Source organism: Mauremys reevesii, linkage group 16 (assembly GCF_016161935.1).
Source record: "Mauremys reevesii isolate NIE-2019 linkage group 16, ASM1616193v1, whole genome shotgun sequence".
Classification (NCBI taxonomy): domain Eukaryota; kingdom Metazoa; phylum Chordata; order Testudines; family Geoemydidae; genus Mauremys; species Mauremys reevesii.
In genome coordinates, this window is record NC_052638.1 from 20578578 (window position 1) to 20593567 (window position 14990).

Below are 14990 nucleotides of genomic sequence, written 5' to 3' on the forward strand. Positions count from 1 at the left end.
CTTATTCTCATGACTTCAGCTACTGTCTCTGGGCTTGTCTACACTACCGCTTATGTCAATGTAACTTATGTCCAAATTCACAGCCATGAAAAATGTGTCACGGACCATGAAATCTGGTCTCCCCCCATGAAGTCTGGTCTTTTTTTGTGCTTTTACCCTATACTATACAGATTTCACAGGGGAGACCAGTGTTTCTCAAATTGGGGTCCTGACCCAGAAGGGAGTTGTAGGAGAGTCGCAAGGTTATTTTAGAGGCATCGAGGTATTACCATCCTTACTTCTGCTCTGCCTTCAGAGCTGGGTGACCAGAGAATGGCAGCTGTTGGCCAGGTGTCCACCTCTGAAGGCAGCACCACCAGCAGCAGTGTAGAAGTAAGGGTGGAAATACCATAACATGCCACCCTTACTCCTGCACTGCTGCCTTCAGAGCTGGGCGGCTGGAGAGTGGCAGCTGCTGACTGCAGAGCTGGGCCCTCAGGCAGCAGTGCAGAAATAAGGGTGGCAATACCATACGATGCCGTCCTTACCTCTGTGCTGCTGCTGGCGGCAGCGGCTCTGCCTTTAGAGCTGGGCTCCCGGCCAGCAGCTGCCACCCTCCAGCTGCCCAGTTCTGAAGGCACCAGAGCCGCCAGCAGCAGTGCAGAAGTAAGGGTAGAAGTACCGCAACACCCCCTACAATAACTTTGTGACCGCACTCCCCACAACTCCTTTTTGAGTCAGGACCCCTTCAATTAAACACTGTGAAATTTCAGATTTAAATAGCAGAAATCATGAAATTTTTAAGTTCCCATGGCCATGAAATTGACCAAAATGGACCATGAATTTGGTAGGGCCTTACTTATGTCGCTCAGGGGTCTGAAAAAACCACCCCCCCAAGTGACATAAGTTGCATAGACTTAAAGCCATGTCTACACCACATTATGTCGGTGGGAGAGCTTCCACCTCTTACTGAGGAGTAATTACGTCTATGGGAGAGTGCTCTCCCGTCAACATAGCACATGGGTAAGAATGGTGTCCCTAGCCTCTGTTCATCAGAGGATGGAGATGGATGGCAGGAGAGAGATCACTTGATCATTGCCTGTTAGGTTCACTCCCTCTGGGGCACCTGGCATTGGCCACTGTCGGTAGACAGATACTGGGCTAGATGGACCTTTGGTCTGACCCGGTACGGCCTTTCTTATGTTCTTATCTTCATCAGATGAACTGCAGAGGTGCCACTGCATTGGTGCAGTGGTGCCGATGTAGCGCGGTAGTAAAGACAAGCCCTAAGTGTAGATCACTGCCAAATTTCCCTCTGTCTTCTCCCTTTCTATTCAGTCATACATCTGCAGATTTCTTTCTGAGAGATCTCTTGCTGAATGTTAGTGCATCAGCTTAAACTCAACATAGTAAAAACCAAACATCTGCCTCTCTTAAACACCATTTCTCCAATTCCTTTCCTGTGTACACAAATATGATGGATAATTCAACAGTTTTTCCCATTGCTCCTCCAAACTCACTTGTTAATATTCATCGCACAATGATCCACAAATCCCTTTCAGTTTTCTATAATTACTTTATCATTATTTTAACACCTTCTTTTCTCCTTCAGAAGAGAACATTAAGCATCAAATTTTAAAATTTTACACATTGGCATTTGACAATGAACTTTATCAAGTAGCATTTATTGAGTAAATAAAACAATAGTAATGAATAAATGCTAATGATTTTTAAGCTACTGTTTGCATGTACAGTTTCAGATAAAGCTTTGATATTAGAGAAATCTGAGAAAGCATTAAACACTGGCTGTGAATTTTCAGAAGGAAGTAATTTTCTACTCCTTTTGAATTCTTAGTCTGTTGCTTGATTGCACTTGTAACGTTTCAGGAAACTAATTATTCACCCTAAGAGAGTGTAATGTCTTTTTGGTTATTAACAACAATAATTTTCATGCCTGTCAAAATGGGATGTAAATCCCCCTTTGTCTGAAAAACTGAACTAAACCTTAACTGTGGATCTGCTACCAATGCTATCGTATTAATGCATAAAATAGTTACATAAAAGTGCCCACTGCAACCTTTATATAATTGGGTCTTTGTCCAGCTAGCTGGAAGAAAAGGGGCATTGCCCCTTTAAAGGCTCCCTTACAGCAGGTGGGGAGAAGAGGAAAGTTAACAGGGATGGACAAGGGCAGGAAGCAGTTGGGGTGACATTAGCACAAGATCTCTGCATTACCTTTCCTGCTGACTAGAAAATGGGGGTGGTATTTATACCGCTGGCAGCCTTGTAGTGGCGTTCTTTACCAGGATTGGGTTGAGAGCAAATCCTCTCGTGTCCAGTTCACATTACGTCTCTTTGATCGTCTGGGTCTCATCTTGAACAAAGGGAAGTTGACGTTAATACCAACTCAAAAAATGGAGTTCTTTGGGACCCTACTAGATGCTACAAGTTTGAGAGCATTTCTGCTGAATGAACAGTTTCTAAGGGCTTGGCTACACTTGAGAGTTGCAGCGCTGGGAGTTACAGCGCTGGTCGTACAGCTGTGTAGGGAAAGCGCTGGTGTGTGGCCACACCCACAGCTACCAGCGCTGCAGTGTGGCCACATTTGCAGCGCTGTTGGGAGTGATGCATTATGGGCAGCTATCCCAGCATTCAACGTGCTTTTCAAAAGAGGGGGGTGGGGTATAGTGTGACAGGGAGCGGGGGAGAGAGAGAGAGTGGATTTTTGGAGCCGACACTAGCTCCCTGCCTTGCAAAATCAGAACATTTTCCCGACCCCTTAGTCTTAACTGCAAACAGCCTGCAGACCAGATAAGCAGCACAGACTCCCTTTCTCCCCCTCCCCCACACCCTGTTTCTCTCGTCAAGCAAACACTCAACCCCTGTGAATGAGGCAGGCAGGGGTTTATCTCATTTGATTGTTCACAGTCAGTTACAGATTGATCACAGCAAACAGGAGCTGTGTTTGTTTTTTAGATAAGCAGCTCCAGGAGCCCCCGGAGCCCGGAGTTCACAACAAAACAAAGAGAGGCTGCATAACAAAACAAAGAGAGTAATTTAGTTAAAAGCATTCTGGGATATCTCCTAATACCCTGGAGGCCAATAACAGCGCTGGTGTGTGGCCACACCTGACGAGCAGCGCTGCATCACCAGCGCTGCACTCGTTATTCCCCAAGCAGACCAGGTGTTCAGCCAGCGCTGCAGCCAGGGAGTTGCAGCGCTGGATGTGCCTTGCAGGTGTGGACAGTTACTAAGTTGCAGCGCTGGAAAGCCTCCACCAGCGCTGCAACTCTCAAGTGTAGCCAAGCCCTAACAATTCCTCAATTGCAGTCTCAACCCTCAACTACACTCTGTCTTCCTAAGTGTATTAGGCCATATGGTGGCATGTAAAGACTGTGCCCTCGTCCTCTTCAGGCATGGTTAAGGTTGTTCTGTCACCTCACTTGTCAATAATTAGACAGGTACAACAGAATGCCTCAGTCAATCCTGCATTCTCTATAGTGGTGGACAGTTCAGGGCATTGTATGCCAAGGTGTTCCGTTTATTCGTCTTTCTCCAACCAGGACTACAGCTGTCAATGGCTCCTCAATAGGTTGGGAAGTGCATTTGGGGACAATGAAGATTCAGGTTTTGTGATTGGAACTAGAAGTTTCCATCAATATCAACATGGAATGCTCTCTACCAGCTGTGTCAAGAGGCAATGAATTTCTGGAAGTTCTGTATCAAGGAGAGCATAATTCCCACAGCCGCTCATTTACCGGGGATCCAGAAACAATTGGCAGATCACCTCAACAGAAATTTCTCCTAGGATCACTGGTGGTCTCAGAAATCCAGTGTGCTGAGTTCAGTCTTTGCAGAGTGGGGCATTCTGATTATCAGCCTCTTTGCAATGAGAGACAAGAAGTGCCATCAATTTTGCTGTCAAGCAAGTCTCAGCCCAGGCTCCCTAACCAATGCCTTCCAACTCAGTTGGGGATAGACTCTGAGATATGCCTTCCTCCTGATTCCAGTCATCCCACAGGTCATTCTTAAGCTGAAGTTGGATCATGCCAAACTGACTCTAATTGCTCCAGTTTGGCCGAGGCAGTGTTGGTTCTCTGACCTACTATCTATTGATTCATCCTCTCAGATTTCTTCCTCTTCATCCCGACCTACTGACTCAGCACCACTGTTGAGTTTTGCATCAAGCACTGAACACTGTATAGCTCATGGTGTGGATGCTGCATGGCTATTTGAGGAGAAGGAACAATGTTTGGAAGCTGTTCAACAGTTGTGGTTTAGCAGCTGAAACCATCTACTAGGGTGACTTTTTTGTCCAAGTGGAAGCAATTTTCAGTTCGGTCGCTTGCTCAGAGGATTCAGCTGATGCTGGCCTGCATTCAGAACATTTGGAGTACTTAGTACACCTTCAGTCATCCAGTCTCTCAATCAATTCATTGAGGGTTCACTTAGCAGTGATCTCAGCCTTTCACCTGCCTATCCAAGGGAGGTCAGTTTTCTCTCATCCTGTGGTAGTGAGATGTCTTATGAGAATCATTAGTCTCCATTTGCCTGAGAAAGAACTGGTTCCCTTGTGGGACCTTAATACTGTCCTGGTTGCCCTTGTAAGACCTCAGTTCAAGCCCCTGGCAACCTGTTCTCTGTCACTCCTGTACCAGAAGATGCCCTTTCTTGTGGCCATAATACATGCAAGGAGCATATGCAAGCTACAAGTCTTAATGCCAGAGTCCCTGTAGAGCCAGCTTTTCAAGGACAAAGTGGCCCTACTGCTGTATCCAAAATTATTGTTAAAAAGTGGTTTCACAGTTTCATCTTAACCAATTGATTTATTTACTGGTGTTCTTTCCTAAACCACACCACACTGCAGTGCAGATGAACACTGATTTCGCATGTTGGATTCAAGAAGATGTTTGGCATTTTACCTACACAGAACTAAGCCTTTTTGGGCATCACCTCTTCTGTTTGTCTCTTGTGCAGATCAAATGAAGGGTCAGGTAGTCTGTGTAAACAGTCTCCAGGTGGATGACTTCCTGCATTTCATCAGCATATGAAATAGCTCAGACCATGCCTCCACATAGATTGCAGGCTCATTCGATGAGGGCCCAACCTACATATATAGCATTCCTCAGTGATTTTTCAGTGGACAATTTCAGGGCTCCTACCTGGTCTTCTGCACATACTTTTATCAGACACTATGTGATTACCATTGCATTTAGGTCTGATGTAAACTTTAGGAAGGCAGTCCTGCAAGCATTCTTTAAGTAGACTCTGAACTACACCTCCTGTGAGTGCTGTTTATGGATCACCAGAGTGGAATACACGTCTACAACCACTTGAAGAAGAAAAGATTGTTACGTACCTGTATTGTAACTTGTTCTTTGAGATGTGGGTGCCAACGTGTATTCTATGACCTTCCATCCACTCCACATCAGTCTCTATTCCTGACATTCAGAATGAAAGAATTCAGGGGGATCAGGGTGGCGCTGCCCTTAAATAGCGTGGGGAGAGACTAGAGTCAAATGTGTGAGCACCACCTGTATGGGTACTGCTAGGCAAATTCTTCTGGTTTCAGTGTACTAAGCATGTGCACACCTGAGTGGAATTACAGGTCTGCACCCACATTTCGGAGAGCAATGGTTACAGTATAAGTAACTGTCTTTTTCCAGCAGTCATCAGACCTATTTTTAGCTTCTCTGAGCCAATGTGCCATTCTGATATTACCATTTAAAATCTTTTAAAATTAGAGTTTAATCAATCTAATCATGAGTCCTTTGCTCAGGAGTTCAACCAGAGATCTACAGTAAATTAAGTTTTATTCCTTTTTTTCCCTACAAAATGGCAGAAAAAAAATGGAATTTTTGAACTCTGGTAAATACCTCAATTATTGGGATGCCATAATTCAGTAATACCTTCTTGAATTTACTTCCAACTTGAAAAAAAAATTAAACAGCCCCAGATGTGGCCTATCAATTTTGAAGCCTGTATTCCTTTGTTTGTGGATTTTTAGGTGGTCAGGATTACACAAAATCAGATTACAATAGAATTCAGTTGCAGCCTTACTTATGGATTGGCTATCACCACTCCATAATATATCTCACCGAGAGGGTATTCAAATTATCAAATAATTTGAATAATTTATAAGATTTTGTTATGTAAAATATATATGTATGATTTTAGTCCCAATGAGTTATTGCTGTCAAGGCAACCATACTTAACACTGAAACTGTGAAAAGACCTTATACAGTGATTGCTAGCATGTTATTTTGGCTAATGGCTAAATAGCTCAAAATTACGTCCTTTACAAGAAAAAGGTCAAGTTGTTTGGTTTCATTTTGGGGAAAGAATTTAAGGTAGATTCTAATAAGATTGTTTGTACAGTCTGTGACTTTAAACCCTAGATGATCAGCTCATTTAAGTTCTGTCACTGGCTTCTACAGTTCCATCAAACTGTCAGGTTGCAGTCAATCCTTCCCTTTACATTTGCAGTAGTTGATGAAACAGCATCAGTACTGAAAACACAGTTTTCTGCATCATTGACTAAAAACATCTGAAAATGATGCAGAATGTTCCAAACGTGGCTTTTACATGAAACTGACTGGATTCATTGTTTCATTTGACTGCATTTAGTCAAATCAACCACAATTAAAGGTGCTGTGATGGAGTGAGCACTTGATAGAGTGAACACTTTTACACATTATCATTTTTGATCGTGTATAATAAAAGTATTTTTTACAATAAAACTTTTAGAAAAGTGTGTTTAGAAATTAACTGAAAGAAGTATCATTACCTATAGCAAAGTGATTATCATATTTTAAAAATGAATTCTACTCTGATATAGTAAAATAAGTGAAGAGTTATCCACATCTAAGGTGTGATCTTAACAATGAAGCTACAGAAATTCGCTTAGTTTAATTTTATTTTAGCTGTGCTAATTCCTAAACTTGAAAAAAATTGAATCAAAGTTTGGATGTTGAATTTCATCTTTGTATTGCAGCCCTTCGGTGTGAATCAGCCTGGACCTTATATCATGTACACAACCGTAGATGCAAATGGGTATCTGAAAAATGGTTCAGGTAGGACCAGTATTTATTTCTTAATACATGTAATTATGATCTTTCTGCACATAATCATCAGCAACATATAAAGGGTTACAAAAAATCTACTAAAAAATTAAATGGGTCCGTTTGTTCCTGAACAGCTCTTCCGGTATACAAGGCACAAATACAGTATGTTTTCCATTCAGTTTTCATCTTACATATTTATTGAGACCATTGTCATTACTTCCTTTCATTTGTCCTATATAAACAGAGTTTGGATAGCTTCCACTTTCTGTCAGAGTCTGAGCACGGGACAGCATCATGAAAAGTTCATTAGGTGCAATTTCAGTCTTTCATGAACTGAAACTGTAAACGATCAGGTTTCCTACTCATTATGTTATAGTTACGTTTATCAGGAGGTAGCAATGGGTTTGAAACTTTCAGTCAGAATCTTTATTTTTGTGAAATACCATGCCCATGCTACTCACTAAATAAAATCATTTTGGTTAGCTTCTACATGTATGATAATTCATTAACAAACACAATGTAGATTTTTTTCTGGTATTGTTCAATGCATGTTGTAGTATCGTTGAATTTTTTTGTACTGGTGATTCATGTACTGTCTGCCAAGGTAAAATTTGCAAAATTGAATGCCTAAAGTTAACCATGTAAATCCATAACTAGCCACCTAAATAAGGGCCTGATTTTTCTGAGGGGCCATGTACTTGTATCTCTCATTTAAGTCAATTTAAGTCACATTACCAGGTTCCAAATTAACAATAACCAATCAGAAAAAGACATAGGTGTCATTATGGAAAAACTGCGTAGCAGTTGAAATTAAACAAAATATTGGGACATATAAAGAATGGGTTATAATACTACAAGTATTATTATGCCATTATACAAATAAGTGGTATGCCCTCACCTGTGGTATGCCCTCACCTGAAATACTGTGTTCCGTTTTGTTTACCCTAATTCAGAAAAGATATAAGAGAAATAAAAAGGGTCCAGAGATGAGTGTCAAAAACATCTGCATGAAAAAAGATTGGTAAAATAGGGACTGTTTAGAGGAGAGGATGTGATATGGGTATAACCAAATGATGGGAAGTTATAAAGGAGGTAAATTCGGTACTTCTATTTACCCTTTAATTGAGTATAAGAGGACGGAGACATATAAAACTAAGATGACAAATTTAAAGCTGATAAAAATAAATACTTCCTTACACTTACAAAGTTTGTGGACGATACCAAGCTGGGAGGGGTTCCAGGTGCTTTGGAGGATAGGATTAAAATCCAAAATGATCTGGACAAACTGGAGAGATGGTCTGAGGTAAATAGCATGAAATTCAATAAGGACAAATGAAAAGTACTCAATTTAGGAAGGAACAATTAGTTGCACACATACAAAATGGGAAATGACTGCCTAGGAAGGAGCACTGCAGAAAGGGACCTCGGAGTCATAGTGGACCACAAGCTAAATATGAGTCAACAGTGCCACAGTGTTGCAAAAAAAGCAAACATCATTCTGGGAGGTATTAGCAAGAGTATTGTAAGCAAGACACAAGAAGTAATTCTTCCGCTCTACTCTGTGCTGATTAGGCCTCAACTGGAGTATTGTGTCCAGTTCTGGGTGCCACACTTCAGGAAAGATGTGGACAAATTGGAGAAAGTCCAGAGAAGAGCAACAAAAATGATGAAAGGTCTAGAAAACATGACCTAGAAGGGAAGATTGAAAAAATTGTGTTTGTTTAGTCTGGAAAAGAGAAGATAGAGGGACATAACAGTTTTCAAGTATATAAAAAATTGTTACAAGGAGCAGGGAGAAAAATTGTTCTTCTTAACCTCTAAGGATAGGACAAGAAGCAGTGTGAGGTTTAGGTTGGACATTAGGAAAAACTTCCCAACTGTCAGGGTGGTTAAGCACTGGAATAAATTGCCTAGGGAGGTTGTGGAATCTCCATCATTGGAGATTTTTAAAACCAGATTAGACACCTCTCAGGAATGGTCTAGATCAGAGGTTCTCAAACTGTGGTCCGTGGATGTTTCCCTCTAAGGTGTGTGCCTGGGTGGTTGCACATGAGAGAATGAAGGGCCACCCACCTAATTAGCGGAGGTGCGCAGGCGTGGCTCCACTAATTAGGTGCCTGGACCCTGGAGAAGACACACATGTAAGGTGAGGTGGTGGCCTTGGGGAGACTAGTGGGCAGATGGGAGGAGGCAGTGGGGTGAGAAGAAGGAGTGGGGGGAATTTGGGACGTGCAGAGCTGCGGTGGCCAAAGAGGTGACTTTCCCCAGCTCCAGGGCTGCGGCTGCCAGGGAGAGATGGTCCTCCTTCCCAAGCTCAGCTCTGTGGCTGCTGTGGCAAGGGAGAGACCCCCCTCCTTCCCAGCCCCAGCTCGGGGGCTGCTGTGGCGGGGGGAGGGAGGGCACATCTATCGCATTAGAAAGGTAAGACTACGGATATTAAAATATGAGTTGTGTGCTTTTATTTGTAGAACAAAAAAAGTTAATTATTATTAAGGGGTTTTTTTTATATAGCGCTTTTATCCAAAGCACTTTACAATAGTTAGCTAATAGTACAAACAACATTTGGAAAGCTCATTAAGGGGTCCGCTGAGACCCTCAGCAATTCTCAAGTGGTCCGTGGGAAAAAAAAAAGTTTGAGAACCACTGGTCTAGACAATACTTAGTCCTGCCATGAGTGCAGGGGACTGGACTAGATGACCTCTCGAGGTCCCTTCCAGTCCTATGATTCTATGATAATACATAATAACCTGTGGAACTCATTGCCTCAATGGGGAGGAAGGATAGCTCAGTGGTTTGAGCATTTGCCTGCTAAACCCAGGGTTGTGAGTTCAATCCTTGAGGGGGCCATTTAGGGATCTGGGGCAAAAATCTGCCTGGGGATTAGTCCTGCTTTGAGCAGGGGGTTGGACTAGATGTCCTCCTGAGGTCCCTTCCAAACCTGATATTCTATGATTCTATTGTGATGAAGAGCTTAGTAAAATTTTTAAAAGGACATAGACACTAGTATGGTCACCTGCCATGAGTGCAGAGGACTGGACTCGATGACCTCTCGAGATCCCTTCCAGTCCTATGATTCTATGAGAATACATAATTAATCTGTGGAACTCATTGCCTCATTGTGACAAAGAGCTTAGTAAAATTTTAAAAAGGACATAGACACTAGTATGGTCAAGAGAACATCCAGCGTTTCAATAGATAGAATTTAAAAATAGTTTTTTATGATCTGTATAAATCTTCATGCTAAAAGGTACAAGTCAGCCACTAATCTATAGAGGAAGAAACTTCTTCTATGGGCAGGATATTCCATAGTAGTCCACTGTGGGATTTCTTGCACTTTCCTCTGAAACACTGTCTTAGACAGGATCCTGGACTAGATAGACCGCTGGTCTGATACAGTATGGCAGTTTCTGTTTTCCTGTATGCTTAAATATGGATTTAGGTGCCTAACTTTAGACAAATTAAATTTGAAAATGTTAGTCTACATTTTTAATGAGATGAAGTAATATTTCATGCTAATTCAAAATTCCTTCCTAATACATAGTAGGAATTCATGTTAACTAGTAAATCATTCTGCCAGTGTTTTTCACTTCCCATCTTCATCACTGCAAAGCAAGCTTCATGACCTGAATCTAAAAAAGAGCTCTTATATTCTGCTACAAGCATTCAGAACTCCATGATGAGTTCAGACACTTTTTCATTTAATTTTACACTAACATACTGTATTAAAATTAGACCGTGCCCTAAGGGGATAATTTCTAATTGACTAGCAACTTGCATCTCTAATTGTCGTCCTCTATCAAGTTTCAAACTTGAGAGGCTTGTCAAAGCTCTCTGAGTTGTAGTCCACCTCATATCAGTCACACTTGAAGACATTGGTAAATCTTAAATATAGAGTTCCCTTACTCTTCTTTAAAGCCATTTTGGCTCAGCATAAGTGTTTTTTTAAGGAGGTTGAATGCTGCATTGTCTGTTACTTTATTTCACACTGGACTGCCTTATTCTTCCCATCTTGTCTAGTTGTTGTCTGGATGTCTTGTCTTTTGTGTTTGCATTACTCAGAAGCAAATATAGGACATGGAAGTTAGAGATATTAAGATATACATTGTTAAGAGATATTTTAAATGATTGGAGTTTTTATTGTGTTTTGTTGCCAACGAACATTTTTGGTCTTGTGTGCTTAAAATCTGAGTGTTGTCTTTGGTAAAAAAAAATCTATTTTTTCCATCTTTTCTGAAAACAGCTTGAAAGGTAATTACATCTGGCCATATGTTTTACTCATCTTTTTGTTGTGTGGGTATCTCCATCTGTTACACAGAAACATGGAAGTAAAAATGAAGGACTGGAGTCTACTAATAGGCACTTCCTGTAGTTGTTAATAGAATACTTTTTGTTGTCCAGTTTATCTGTTGTGCTATGTGAGACTAGCCTTCTAGTCTCCAGAAATGTGGACCTATTTATAACACTTCCTTTTGAGAATTAATTTCTAACTGAGGTCTTTGAAAATATTATCCCTAGATTACATCATTAAAGATAGGTCACTGTATTGGTTAGGTCAGGACCCAAGTCGAAAAGAAACTAACAGTTATGCAGTGAAGTGTGGTATACTTGCTTCCTGATGTGCATTGAGGCAAATAGTCTTTATTGAGCTATGAATCAACTTCTTCATTAAGTGCCAGAGGACATGTGACCAAGGAATATATAACCATACTATTTTGTATTTTCAGAGAATTAAGACTGCAGATAAGTAACTCTCCTTTCTTTAGCAAACAGTTGTGTATTTCATGAGGGGGGAAAAAAAGATTAGCAAAAACCACCAACCTGAGCAGCTTTATCTCCTTTGGGGGGTAAGGTGTGCTATAAATCAAATATAACACAACATAATATTTCTTTAGATTTAACTATACTCATTTGGTCAATTGTTTATCCAATCATGGCTCTTTCTCACTCTGTTGCTTGTGAATAATAATACAGTCAGCACAAACTCAGGTTAACAAATCTAACATTGCAAGTGAGTTAATACTATAAATGTATATATTACTGTGGAACAACTGGCAGATGATATATATTTAAACAGCATTATAATAAATGTCCCATTTTTAGGGTATAATATTTAACTATTTAAAATTGAAGCTGACTCAAACTTGTCATGCAGATTGTCAGCCAGAATGTATTTTTTTTACCTATGTTGGTTTAATAAATTGGAACTTTTTTCATTAAAGGATGGCAAAAACATTCCTAGTTCTTCTTCAAGTATTGTCCCTATGAGTGTTCCACTTCAGGTGTGCCCATACTCTTTGCACCTTTAATCAGAGATTTTTGGTATTAGTGCCCATTCAGTCTGGCCATGTGCCCGACTCTTCCTTGTGCCCTGCTCCGAGGCTATATAAGGCTGCTCAGGTGAACTGCCCTCAGATTCTCCTTAACCACTTCAGCCTGAAATGGAGCATTAGTGTCCCTTACTTTTTGAAGTCACTTAGCCTAGTTACCCTTCTTTAGTTTGTTTTTTCTTTAGTTATTTTATTTACTTTTATTTAGGGGGACTTTCTCTCAATCTCTTTCCCCTTTCAGGAGGGGAACCTTCTCCTGTTAGATTCTATTTCCCCTGGTATGCTAGGCTCTTAAGGCTCCAAGTGGTGCGTCTCTTGCCAGGAGACCATCCCCATCAACAACAGGCATTCCTGATGTATCCGCTGCTTGGGAGAGTCTCAAATCCCACAAAAGTGCTACATCTGCTCTGCTATTAAGGGCAGGGCAAGAAAAAATTGGGAGCTAAAACTGTGACTCTTAATGATGCAGCGTTCCCTCTAAATGGCCTCAGATTCAGGCCACAAGACACTTCCAGATGTTGATCGCTGAGTGAACACTGTGCCCTGTCAACTTCAGCACATTCTCCTAGGTCTACCCACAATAAATCCACAGACAAAGCCCTTAGCAAAGGGAGTCAATTCTCCACAGAAAGAGTCCACCTCAAAAAGACTGGTCCCTGTGGAACAAGACTGCAGCAGAAACCTCACATCCCACAGTGAGTATATCTGAGATTCCAGACACTCTCGGTACCGATCCTGTGCCTGGGCTCTATGCTCAACATCATACAGTCCCACCCATAAATTTATCAAACTCTGTCTTAAAATGAATTAGGTTATTTCCCCCTACAGTTCCCATTGGGAAGCTATTCCAGAAGCACTCCTCTGATGATTGGAAACCTAATTTCCAGCCCAATATCATGGTCAGTTTATGCCCATTTGTTCTTGTGCCAACATTCTTCTCTAGCTTAAATAGCTCTTCACTCTCCCTGATATATTTGTAGAGGGTAATCATATCCCCTCTCAGCCTTAGTTTTGCTTGGCTAAACAAGCCAAGTTCTTTTAGTCTCCTCGTAAGATAAGCTCTCCATTCCCTTGATCAACCCAGTAGCTCTTCTCTGGACCTGTTCCAATTTGAATTAATCAGTCTTGTATATGGGTGACTAGAATTGTACACAGTCCAAATAAGGTCATACCGGTGCCTTGTACAATGACATCAGTACTTCCCTCTGTCTCCTGATACTGCTGTATTGCAATATACACAAACCTTCACTAGATGGAGAAACTTTACCCAATCATGATAAATCCTCTTCTGGGTGGTAGCGTTAAGGAACAACAGAACTGAATTAAAAGTGCATGATGGCTGATATGGTGACCCCATATGGTAATTCATAATATCGTTTTTGATGAGTTTCTCCAACTTTAATAGATTTTTGAGGCTATATAATTCCTGTGTGTACATCCCACAGCCTTGTTTTCTGATGCTATTATGTATCCATAAAACTATAACTAAACTTTGTTCTAAAATATTTTCAGGAAATATCTGTCTGACTTGTACAATACAGCAGATGGTCCTCTGAACAGAGTTACTGATCTACAGATTCTTATTGTCTTAGAAGACATAGTCAATTGGAATCTTAATGTAACAGCCAATCAAAAAGCAACTCAAGCAATAAGGTAGTATTTGTGAGCACTAGTTGATGGTACTAAACTATCAAGTAGAATTATATGAAAGGATGGATATTGCTTTCGAGGAGCTGTGTGAAGAATTTTAAATTATCTATCCATTTAGTAAGTACATAGTCTATTAAATGGGTTCAAAATACTAAAATATTTTGGATGAATCTTTGTTTTTAAAAATAGTGAAGAAAATGGAGACCATAGACAAACTGATAAACATTTACTTCATGAAAAGTTACTTACAGAATGGATTCTAGTGCAGTATCTATTTCATATTGTGATTTTTCATATCTGAGAAAAGAACAATCAGCTTGCAAAAATACAGTGTTAGTTTCTATCTATATAGTCCTTGATAAAAGATACTTTATGATCCACAGAATAGCATACTTAAAAGCAGAAATTGTGACTAGTATATTTTGTAAAGAGAATTGGCTGAGATTCCATTTGTTGTGTAAAAACCATGTTATATGAGGTTTTGCATTTTCTTTTGACACTGCTTTGCTCTCATTTTAGGACTAAGCTTACAAGAAGAGGATTTGTTTTAAGTGAATGTTTTTGCTTTAAAAAATTAAGAATTTTAGAATCCCATTTGAAACAAATTGATTGGACAATAATAAAGTGAAAAGATATTTGTGTGTGCTTAGTAGGCGTTTGCTAAAAATCTTACTATTTGACCTCACAATGCACATTCTCTCTTTCAGGAATGACAGGCACAGGGACTGCTCCTTGGTTAATTTGAAAGCGAGTCTGTAAATTAACATCATAAATAAAAATATATTAAGACATATAAGATTATCTGATATTCCCTTCTGGCCTTAAACTTTGGCATATTTAACAAGAAAAACAGGAATACAAATTCTAAACAAGTGCAATGTAGTTGAAGAGACGTTCTTGTAGGAATCTTAATGCTTGCATTTCCCAACTTTTTTATTTTAATTGATTTGTTTTGGTTTTATTTTATGGC

General features: G+C 40.3%; 1 protein-coding gene across 1 annotated transcript in view; it reads left to right on the plus strand.

Moving 5' to 3' along the window:
* ITFG1 (integrin alpha FG-GAP repeat containing 1) overlaps positions 1-14990 on the plus strand; it is a 198166-nt gene that overhangs the window by 141660 nt on the left and 41516 nt on the right. Inside the window, exon 14 of the mRNA XM_039503755.1 lies at positions 6974-7052. Coding sequence (XP_039359689.1) covers positions 6974-7052 — 79 coding nt within the window. The remainder of the gene's footprint in view (positions 1-6973; positions 7053-14990) is intronic.